Source organism: Ictidomys tridecemlineatus, chromosome 6, assembly GCF_052094955.1.
Source record: "Ictidomys tridecemlineatus isolate mIctTri1 chromosome 6, mIctTri1.hap1, whole genome shotgun sequence".
Taxonomy (NCBI): Eukaryota; Metazoa; Chordata; class Mammalia; order Rodentia; family Sciuridae; genus Ictidomys; species Ictidomys tridecemlineatus.
In genome coordinates this window covers 94377881-94390083 of record NC_135482.1, presented here as the reverse complement: position 1 = coordinate 94390083, position 12203 = coordinate 94377881, and the positions used below count along the sequence as shown (strand labels likewise).

The 12203-nt window shown below is 41.3% G+C and overlaps 1 protein-coding gene across 1 annotated transcript; it reads right to left on the bottom strand.

Moving 5' to 3' along the window:
• Window positions 1-338: 338 nt before the first annotated feature.
• Gprc5d (G protein-coupled receptor class C group 5 member D) lies at window positions 339-8840 on the bottom strand. The gene is made up of 3 exons (XM_005331900.5): window positions 7907-8840; window positions 1716-1783; window positions 339-602 (listed from the first exon to the last, which is right to left on the bottom strand). The coding sequence occupies exons 1-3, from the start codon at window positions 8799-8801 to the stop codon at window positions 531-533; spliced, it is 1035 nt and encodes a 344-aa protein (XP_005331957.1). The 5' UTR covers window positions 8802-8840; the 3' UTR covers window positions 339-530.
• Window positions 8841-12203: the final 3363 nt, after the last annotated feature.

Genomic DNA, 12203 nt, shown 5'->3' with positions numbered 1-12203 from the left:
GGCCTGGGGCTATAGGATTTCAATTTTGCTAAATGAAAAAAATTCTAGAGACCTTTTATTTGACAATGTGAATGTAGTTAATGCTACTAAACTGAACACCTAAATGTGGTTAAGATGGTAAATTTTGTCATGTGTTTCTTAGCATGATTAAAAATTATTAACTAGAGGACTGATCCAGCAGTTGGTTGCCATTAACACCTATACTTTGTTGCATTAGAATGGCCCTAATTTCTTTAGACCATTAACAAGGCACCACTTCTTTCCAGCATTGCTAAGAAATGGATGTTTTCAGTTTCACGAATGAAGAAAGAGACACACAGCTGAGATACAGTGGCCAGCAAGATTGTAATTTCGCTTGAAAGGGCGGTCTTCCGATGAAGGGTCCCGATGGATGTAAAGGTCAAGGAAACAGAGAAGGAAGGACAGGCCTCGGTGGGCAGCACGACTCATTGATCTCTCCAGTGCGCTGCCAGGGTTACGTTAACCAGGACCGCCACCTGGGTTTTCACTGCTCATGTTTCCTGTAGACTTTATAATCCTGCATCTTGCTGGGGGCTTAGAGTAGCCCGTGGGATTAAATACTCCTGTGTGAGATCAACAGTCTGGAAAGGAAGAAATGCCATCGTCAACTTTCTGAGCCAAATAGGGGATGAAAATGTGAATGATGTCTGAAATATTATCATCTCACCATCACTTAATTCTTTGTTAATAAAAAAGAGGGAGAAATAAATACTGAGCCTACTTGTATCAGGCTACCCTCGTAGCCATTAATAAGAATCTTTTTGTGAGATTCTTGAATAGCTGATTGCTGGAAATTGAAACTCATCCAAGAAACTCTTACAGGGGATAATAAAGATTTTCTCATTGTGTAAATGCCCTCCTGAGGGTTAATTACAGCAAATGATAGATAGCTGTGTCCTGCTCCACGCGTCCTTGCAGGAAACGGCAAAGCCTCAGAAAACAGACCAGAGGGATTAGCTTAGCTGGTTGCCTGGTCAAGTTCAATGAACAAGCATGACTTTCACTCTTGGATTTCTGTTGCCTCTGATCCCCATAATGCAAGAATTGTGTGCCAGTGCAGTATTTTTGGCTGTCTGCCTTTGAATGTCTTCGAGCGATCACAGCACAAATCTGAGTTACATCCAATCCCCTCAGCAATGCTCCCTCTGTTTTCGCCTGAAAGGATTAAAATTGGTTCATCCATCTGGCCATCCAGATGATGGTGACAGACCTAGCCCAGTTCTTGGGGGGCAGCCTGGGCTGCCAGAGCTAGACGGTGATTCAGAGAGGCAGTTGGTGGGACTCAGGGGATAGATTTAGACAACTGATACTAAAAACGGACCCGACACTCATGCATATTTACAATCCTCTACTGACCCCAACATCAAACTCAGTCAACCTGCTCCTCTTCATCCTCATACAAGCCCTTTAAGTCCCCTGTTCTTTCCAGGGACATCTCCCTGCCTCAGAATATACCATGTCTCTTGATGGCTATGGTGGAGGCTTGCAGAGGCTTAGGAATGGGTTAAAAGGGTACCTTGCCTCTCTTGTGCCACCCTTGAATCCAGATGGCTCTAGCTCCATGTACCTTTGGGGATGATCCTGCCCTGCCTTTCCTCTCTCAGGGCACAGCCACTGGGGGTGAAGCCTGAAGGCTCTCCTAAGGAAAGAGTGCCTATTGTGTCCCTCTAGGTGAGTGAGACGAGCACATTTACCTGCCTCGGGATGGGAGTACCACATGAAGTTAATGCTATATCCTCCTCAGCTCCGTCACTGTCTCGGGCTGAAAGCCAAACGAGGGAAGGGCTGGGTTAGTGTCAGGGATTCGTGTGGAAATAGCACGTGAGCTGTGAGAAGCCCTGCAAAGGAGCTCCTGACCCTTTAAAAGGAATACTCCACTGAGGCTGATATTGGAAAAAATGGATGATTTAAAAGGATGCTTTTGAAGTTTATGAGGAAGGCTGTATACGGATAGCGAGCGTACATGTGTTCAGGAGAAGCACATCAGAGTTTAGAAACTGAAGGGCTGAAGAATTCTCTCACTTTCTAGAGAAAGCACTAGCCCTGGGTGAGAGTGCTTGCTCTCTTAGCATTAGCTGCATAACTATGGGCATCTCTTTCAATAGTATCTTTAGGCTTTATTCACTTGCAGCTTAGATTCATGTCTCAAAGCTGGACATCATAAAAAAAATCCCTAAAGACAATTCTATACCGTCACAGAATGACTACACGCACACACTTATTTGCTTAATGTCAGTCTCAACCAGACTGTAAGCTCTGTGAAGATAAAGCTGTGTTTCTCCAAGCCAGGAACTTGCTCCACACACATTTTTGTTTTTTGTTTTTCCTTTAAAATTGTTTTCTTGTAGTTTTAGATGGACAGCATGTCCTTATTTTATTATTTTATTTTTTATGTGGTGCTAAGGCTTGAACCCAGTGCCTCACACATGCTGGGCAAGCACTCTGTCACTGAGCTACAGCCCCAGCTCCACATTTGTGCCTTGATGGTCACACATGTGACTTGTGTCATTGTGACCACACTCAGGAGCTGTCATGCTGAGTAGATGGACTCTGGAGCAGGACTGCTTCAGTCCCTCACCTCTGTCACCTAGGGACAAGTTCCTTTAACCTTTCGCTGGACAAAATGATAATCATAATGGTAAATCATAGGGTTGTTTTGAGGATTCCACCAATTAATATATATATATAAAACCCTTGGATCAGAGCATGATACAAAGAAATCCCTGTCTGAGCCGTCCTTTGGATATTACTGGTGCTGCTGCTGTAGTTATGGCTGATGCTCTGATGACCTTCTTCTATTGACATATTTTTTGGAGGACTGGGTGCTGTGAAGGATGAAATACTCATGTTTCCTCCAATGCAGAACAAACTGGATCCTTGGTTTAACTTTGTTCCTTGTGGCATAATAATACTCCTTCAAACTCACTCCCTTGGTAACCAAATTTAACCCAACATTCTCATCAGACCAGACAATAAATTAGAAAAGCCTAATTTTTTCAGCCAGTTATTGTTCATGAATTCACCGAAAGGCTGAGTATTTATATCAAACCTACAACTTCCTCATGGTGGCAAACATGAGTTCAGTTAAGACCTGACATTTACATGTGAGGGAGGCAGGAAGGGACATTATAACTATCCCTTAAAACAAAATACAAACAAACAAACAACAACAACAACAACAACAACAAAAAACAAAACAGAGCCTGGGTCTCCTAGAGGCTAAGGACCTTGTATGATCTCCAAGGTGGTAAGGGGCAGAGCTGAGTCTGGAAGCCAGGGTGTGTGAGGTCTGATTCTGAGCTCTTTCTGCTGCCCTCTGCTGCTCAGGTATTAGGAATGTCATCATCCTCACCTTACCTGCCCATGACCCACTGTCTTCTTCCCTGATGTAAACTAGTTCTCTTTGCAACTCCAACTCTTTTTTAAAATTTATTTTATTGACATGCGAGACTTGTACATATTGTGGATGCCATGTGATGCTTTGCATTGCCCACACGGCATAGCGTTTAAATCCAGGGAAAGATGTGTCTCTTTAAACATTATTCCTTCTTTTTATGTGAAAATATTTAAGTCCTCTCTTCTAGTGCCTTCCTTCCTTCCTTCCTTCCTTCCTTCCTTCCTTCCTTCCTTCCTTCCTTCCTTCCTCCCTCCCTCCCTCCCTCCTTCCCTCTCTTCCTTCTCTCCCTCCCTCCTTTCTTCCTTTCAACTGGGGATTGAACCCAGGGGTGCTTAACCACTGAGCCACATCCCCAGCCCCTTTTGTATTTTATTTAGAGACAGGGTCACAGTTGCTTAGGGCCTCGATAAGTTGCCAAGGCTGTCTTTGAACTCTTGATCCTCCTGCCTAAGCCCCTGAAGCCACTGGGATTACAGGCATGTGCCACCATGCCTGGCTCCTTCTAATGTTTTAAAAGAATGTACAGTGTGCAGCACCCCTCAACATGCCACAGCACACTGGAGCTCTTGGCTCCTGTCTAACTGTAGCTTAGATGGCACTGGTCAGCCTCCGTCCACCACTCTCTCCTCTCTCTCTCAACCTTTGGACCACTCTACTCTTAGCTTCTAACAAATAAACTTTTAAAGATCAATGTAACTCCTGAGAAAGAAATACCTGTCAAAGGACAAACAAAAATGGTACTACATGAAACCATTCTAATGGGTCTCTTTTAGTAAGATGTGTGTGCCTTGAATGCGGTGTTAAGAACTGTCCAAATGGACTACACCCAACAAAAGTCAATATTTTCTAGGAAAAAGAACCTGAAGGGCTTTGTTTTTCAGGAATTTTTTTTCTTGATTCACCTCATTTTATACTCATTGACTCACTTTTACATTATATAATCTCATTAGTTTTTTTTTTTTTTTTACTGTAGTGCCTTCAAAAAGAACCATACTATGTTTGTCTGTATACATTCAAATACTGCATAGTAAAATGCCCATGTGGCCAGGTGTGGTGGTGCACACCTGTAATCCCAGTGGCTTGGGAGGCTGAGGCAGAAGGATCACAAATTCAAGGCCAGCTCTAGCAACTTAGAAAGACCTTGTCTCAAAATAAAAAAACAAAAAGGGCTGGTTATGTGGCTCATTGGTTGAGTACCCTGGGTTCAATCCCTGCTATAAATAAATCAAAAAATCATATAAAAATTAAAGTAAGTAAAAAGAAACGCCTAAATGTAATTCCTTTGACTATGGATGGGTCTTGCTTTTAGCAAGCTTGATATGACAATATTCTAATTGATCTAAAACAGAAAAAAGCTGGCAATAATTAGAAAAGGAGCTTTCTTTCCACATAAAATATTTGGTATTCTGTATTTAAGATCTTTGCAACTCAGTGAGGAGAGCAACAGATTTAGTTAATGAAGTAATTTGTTCATTTATTTTTGGAGGTTAGCTCTGCTTTATTCAGAATCGGAACTATTCCAAAATTCACCATCTTCAAATACAAAACAAGTAACATATCCATTAACTAATGTAATTAATGAAGGATATGTTTAAAAAAGTGCATACTCCCATATGCATTTAGTTAGTTCATAAATGACCTAATTAAACATTAACATAATTTTGAAATGACTTATTCATTTTTTATCTTACACTTTAAATACTTCATTTATACACACACAAACTCTTTGCCTTACTCTCAGGTATCTTCATGTTAAAGCTTCCTGTTTCTAATATGTTGAGCTTATGAAATACTATGAAAGAATGTATCTATATTTTTGGCTCAAGACTCTGATGAAGAGCAACTGATCTAAAAGTTCAATCAATGCACAGTTTTTAGGAAGGCATTTATAATGTAGGGCAAAGAATACTTAGGTCCATTTGTTGGTGTTCTGTAGTGACATGCCTGATTGCATTGCCACTCACCAGACAGATGTTTTTCTATCTAAGTCCATAAACCACTTCAGAGAGATAAGTCTAATCTTTTGAAAGACTTCCAGGGAAATGGAGTCCTTAATCCCCTTCGCTGATGTGTTTCAGCAAAATATTTACCATCTCTTATTTTCCTATTTAGTCTTAGACCCTCACATCTTGGTCAAACCCATTTCCACCCATCATTTTAAGTGGATATGGAAAACAACAGACAACAGTCTCTTGGAGAGGGGTCTTCATATTTAGGAAATTCTCTGCTGATCACCCTTGACTTACTTTTCTTTCAGCTGAATAATCCTGGCCTCATAAACTCAGAGGTAAATCAAATAATTATGCAGCTGTAGCCACAGCTACAAACAGCATTAGTCAGAAGAGTCAAATGACAACTAACTGCACGCCCCATGGGCAAGAGCAGAATGTTGTGCTTTAGTACAGAAGGGAGTGGGGGACTTGGGTAGTCCATGAGAGAAACACATCAAGCTCAACACTGCCCTGTCAGTTTCCTCCTCTTAAACCTTCTACACAGTCTGTTGCTGTAACCCTTTAATCATCCTTGTGGTTTTCCATAGAGCCTCCCTAAGTTCCCCACACTTCTCATTAGTGGATCCCAGGCCTGAAATGGGTATTCTTGCTGACCAGTGCTGTGGATGAGGGCCTGTTGTTCTTGCCAGCTGCATGTCTGTTTACATAGACCTGAGATTGTTTTCAGCAAATAGAAACAGCTGCTTTCTCAATGTGGGTTCATGACCCAGGGGTAACACTCAGGATTTTTCAAGTTACTGTTACTATGATCTTAATTAGTCTGTTTGCATGTATTTCCTAGCCAGGTGTAATCCTGCACTTTTGACTGAGTTTTAATTATTCTTTGAATTTTTGATATTTGCACTTATTTCCAGGTGACCCTGAAGTCTTGGAGAGCAATATATATATATCCTTCCTGCACCTAACCCAAATATCAAACTGTTTTGGCAGTGACTATGTTGACAGGCTATTTCCTGGTTTTCTAACTTTGTTGGGTAATAGGTTAGTGCTGGTCAAATCAGGAAATTTGCAAGCCCTCACTCTTCAACCAAGACACTCCTTAGAGCATTTTAAACATGTGCCCAATGTTTTGGGGGATGGAATATTGAACATTAAGAGGGTGTTTTGGGTTATTGTGAAACTATAGGAACTTTCTCTCCAACTTTCGTTTCCTGGAAACACGCAACAAAAGCAAACACAACAACTTTTATCTTCTGGTAAGAACTATGAAAAGAATTTTCAAGAAAGCTGGGCTCTGCAATTCTGCCAGAAACCCCAGTGATCTGATTATGCATCATCAGCAAGCAGTGAAAAAATTTATAGGAAGGATGTATAGTGTCCGTTTCCGACTCTTGGTCAATTGAACAGAAAAGAATTAATGGGTGCATTTATCTAAACAGGATTTTGTTTGAATATGCAATTAGCCATAGATTACAGCTCAAAATATATATATGCACTTAAAAGGAAAGCGAATGTTGATTTTTTGAGCCTGGAGAACATTATGTATGCTATATATATGTGTATATAAAATAACATCATTATACATTAGAAATAAAATGTGAGAAATCAGTTGCCTATTAAGACACAAAATTATGCAAAACTATGATATTGGATTATGAAAAATAGGCCAGATCTTTCAGAAATGGAATTGATGAGTTTTGATATATTTCCAGATAATTAAATTTAGCCACTATTTCCCTCATGTTGCTAGGGACCAAGCATCTTTGTTGTCACGGATAATAAATTTTATTCCTTAACAAAACATTCAGATGTCTTGGTATTACATAACGATAAAAATATGACTATAAAATTGTTATAAAAATGTTGCATAAGCAACTTACTTTATGTCTACGAATGATCATACATCTGAACCTTTCCTCGGAATTTAGATTAAATGCCTCTTCCTATTGCTTTCTGTGAACCTTGAAAGACTGTAAACAGCAAATGTTTTGAAAAGTAGAAATCCAGAAGCTACAGGGTTTTGTGACTTTTATGAGTGGTAAGTCCAACAAATCAGTTTAAGATTATGTTTGGGCAAACTAGCTTTTGAGACTCAAATTTTAATAATGCAAATCACTCTTGCCAGGATTGATTTTTGTCCTCCACAGCCAACACATCTGGACTTAGCATTTGATGTTATACAACTGCATGGCCCAAGCCTCATTTGGAGCTGGTTAACTCGTTTTATAGAGGGTGCCTTGCTTTACTCAGGTTGAGAACTCAGAGTCACACCTTCATTATTTAGGGCCTTTGATGTGTTCGGGTCTTGTTTCTCTCCTCGTGAAGTTCTAAGTTTGAAAGAACGAAGTTTTCATAAAAATTTAACCATGATTCTGATAGTCTTAATCTCTATATCTGAACAACGAAATCACCCACCAAAAAGCTAACCATTCCCTGTTGGATCCCTCTGGGTTCTTCCTGTTGCTCTGTTTCTCTCCTGTTTCTCCCAAAGACCCTCCCTGCCCCCAAGACCGCGGGGGGGGGGGGGGGGAAGTACCTCTGGAGTGCTCCTGGGTCTCAGCTCGGAAGTTGCGCTGGTAGACTGGGACTGCGCAGGCGTTGCCTTGTGAGGGGCAGTCCTGCTTATAGGATCTGCAGAGAATGCAGAGCTCAGGGATGATGTACAACAGCAGGAAAACCCACGCATTGGTGACCAGGCCAATGCAGATGACTGCGTCGTCCCACTGGGGCTGTCGCTGGAGCTGTGGGTTGCCTTTCAAGAGCATGGAGATCCACACCACCCAGATAATGATGGAGATGAGTACAGTGACGAAGATAAACTTCCCATGCTGCTTCCAGTTCTCACATGGGCCACAGAATGTGGCTTTGGAGACAAAAAACGTGAGGGCTATCAGGAAGAGGACATAGACGAGGAGGACAACAAAGTCCACATTGAGCTGACAGGGTGTCATGTGCAAAAACATCATGCATCTACTTGTCATGAGAGTCACATACTCAATGGCAATAATGACCTGCAACAGAGTGAGAGCAATAGCAATACCCAGAATCGTTGTCCAACAGAAGGAAACTCTACCCCGGACCAGCTTCACCAGGTTGGAGGCATGAGCCAAGAGGCATGAGAAACAGAGGGCAAAGAGAACCCCAAAGAGAAAAAAGCGTACAGGAGCAGTTTTTTCATTGAGCTGGATGATGAAGGCGAAAGCAAGTCCAAAGAGTCCCAGCACACCCAGGAGGAAGAGGATCTGTGTGGGGAGAACATTCCACTGGCTGCAGTCTCGGACCTTTCTCAAGAGGAAGAGAAATGCCAAGAGTAGAATCACCGTGACTATTATGCCGATTATTGCCAAGGACTCTAGAACAATGCCCCATGGCCCCTCATTGTCACAGAGGAAATAATACTCTCCACTGGAGTCCATGCAGTCTTGATACATGGTGACTTATATGAGGACCTCACAAGAATGGTCTTCTGGTCCCCTGCAGGGGGGGGAAAAAGAAATTGGACAAATTTAAGATTTCACATGTATTTACATTGGGGGTCCTATAGAGGGCACCATAGAGTCTCACATTCCAAATGAAGACGCCTGGGCATATGAAAAAAATGGCTATACCAAATAGTCATGCAGACACTGGAGAGGACTCCAGTTATATTTTGTTTGACTCCTGATACTTTTCTAAATGCTAAGCTTCCTTGGTGGTGGATGGTGGTGGGTGGGGATGGGCAGTGGGAATCAGATACATACCAATATGGTCTATAGGGATGGGAAATGCTGTCACACATATTACCCCCTAACTCTGTGACAGTTGCTTAGAGGATGTTAAGAAAGGAGATGAGAAAGCCAATCTAAACCTCTCAAAACTATCTTAGCTCCATCCTTCTCTGGGAAAAGCAGAACAGACTTCCTTAGAATCTCCAGATCATTCATCAATGTTTGCATCACAATTTATACGGCTTTTTGAACATAAATATGGGGTCTTTTCATGAAAAATGATATGTGACAATCTGCCTGACTGATGGAATTCCAGCTATATCAGGTTCTAGAACAAGGACTGCCAACACAAACCCTTTTAAGACCCAAGTTTTTAATTGTGCAAATAGTTCAACAGCACAGGTGCATTAAAATAGGTTAATATTTGTTGCTCAATTTAAGTTTTTATTGGTGTTCCACATCTGGAACGATGGGATAGAATGGGCTTAATACGGGCTGGGGATGTGGCTCAAGCGTTAGCGCGCTCGCCTGGCATGCGTGCGGCCCGGGTTCGATCCTCAGCACCACATACAAAGATGTTGTGTCCGCCAAGAACTAAAAAATAAATGTTAAAAAATTCTCTCTCTCTCTCTCTTTCTAAAAAAAAAAAAGTGGTGTTATATTTAAAAAAAAAAAAAAAGAATGGGCTTAATGCATCATTGGATTATTCTAAATACTGATGCACTGCTTGAAGGAGACAGGAGGATGATTTCCCTCAGTAATTTTAATGACTGTTTGTTCTTTCAGTTCAAGTCAATCCAATGCACCAGATTATTATTAAACACCTGCTATTTGTTCATCAAAGAATTACACAAAATTGTCCCTTCTTTCAAATAATTTTTTGAATAGTTTAGTACCAAAGCCCGTGTCTTGACTGAGGTGACCTAGGGGGGAAAAAAAAACCCCTGCATATTCATTTGGGGGAAAAACAAAACAAAAGACACCTTGCCATCAAATATTGCTAGCCCTATTCTTCAGTTATTCCCCAACCAGATGGCCACAGTGATTCTGGTTTATAGTAGATGGTATGGCCCCTTAATTCCGACTTACCTCCTCTGTGTCCCCTCTGGAAGCTGAGGCTGTAGTGGTGGTGAGGTTGTTACTGCAAATGAGTAAGAAGGAGACAACCTCAGCTTCTTTAATCTCTTCCCAAATGGGCGGAAGGACTGTAGGCCCTCACTCAGGTTCCTGCAGTGCCTATAAAAAGAACCGGAAGGACAGAAAGACACACCTATTCCAGTTTCACAGCAACTTTTCTACACAGATTTCTTTGGTGAGAACAATTATTTTTTATTCTACTGTCGACCAGGGGCAACTTGGTCTTAGACTGCATGGAGTCCATGCAGTTTTGATACATGGTGACTTATATGAGGACCCACACTCCCTGTAGGGGGTGTGAATGTAGGAAACTGCTTCTTCACATATATTCCAGTGTATTCAGGAAGCCAAAGGAGGCCCTCAACTGGCCTCCTACGAGGAGACTTGATTCTTCTTCTGACCTATTCTCTAGAGCCATTTCCAGAGTTTTCCTTACCTCTTGATTTTAATCATGAGATGCAAAAGAGCATCCATTCAACAGTAACAAGATTATTATTACTGGACCAGAAGGAAGAGTAACTTTTTCTACCTCTGGCATGCAATGGCTAATGGTAGGTAAATTTGTGAATTAGGGAAAATTTATTTTGCCTATACTACTCTCTTTTTCTCTCTTGGAAATCCTTCCTATGGCCGTGGCGGTCCATCAAGGGTGGGCCCTTACCTGGACCAGCCATTCCTAATACTGCTCAAGGCTTTGTCTATAATTTCCCCTCCATCCTTCCCTCCTCACCTCCATAAGTCTTTCTTGCTCTGGGTCTCACTCCATGGGGACATTCCTAGGTCCTGAGATGAAAGAATTCACAACTAAAGGTCACCAGCCAATACTGAAATTACATATTTCATTTTTTTTCCTGTGGTGACATATGATAGTATCTAGCCTGTACCAAGTGTACCTTTATAAATTTAGAAGCAAGCATGCTTCTTTTTCTGAATGTCTTCATTTTGACAGACGACTCTGAAGACCCCAAGTCAGTGCTTGTTTCGTTTGGTTTCAAGGTACTTTATGACCTGGCTCTACCTTTCATATTTGTTTCCGAATTCTAGACCTGAGGATTTAGCCAGGTTGGTTTTCCCAAATCATCCCAAAGAAATAAGCTCCCATCTGCTCAACTCCACTTAGATGTCGCTGTCTTCGTCACTTTGTCCCTGATTCTGATCCAAATGCTTTCCCTACCTCTAAGGTCCAGTTCATCTTATCTCCTAGGCTCTTCCTTCCTTCCCTGGTCATTCTATTACTCACTGATCACCTTCCACCAGGACTGTACAAGACTTGGGGTCGATACCATTCAAAATTATAGAAATCCTGTTTTCTGTTGCTAATTTTACCAATAACATTAATTAGGAAATGACAAGTAGAAATAAATGAATAATTATAAATAATAAATTTAGCAACTTACTTTATTTGTACGAATCTCCTTTAATTGGTTAGATTAATAGCTGCTTGAAACAGGGTCAGTTTTCACATTTTTTTGCACCTATAGCACCTGGCCCCATGCAGAGAACCTCTTAGGTGACTATCCATTCTAACTGAATGGTTAACTAAATGATTCTAATGATAAAAGCACCTGCCAGAAGATACTTTTGAGCAGTGTGGCTTTTCATTAGATGCTTTTTAGTGGAAACCACCTGTAAAGAAGTCAGGACCTTAGAACCGTGATCAACTCATTCTGAAGTGCTCTTTTCTCTTTAGAGACTCCTTAACTTGAAAAAGCTTTTTTTTTTTTTTTTTTTTTGCCTTCTTTAAGAGAAGAAAATTTTAGGGATGGGAGTGCTTCCCCTTCTTTGCTTTGGGCATCACTGTTGTCTATCTGAAGCTGTAAGGGCTACAGCTTACATGAAAGGTCAAGGGATTTCCAGGAGGAGGAGATGTGACATCCATGAGAATTCATGTCAAGAGCCTAGTGAGTGATTAAATTTCTGTCAGTAGACCAACAGGAGGATTTTCCCTCTTCCAAGAGAACTATTTTGCTGATTCCCCTTCACCTCATA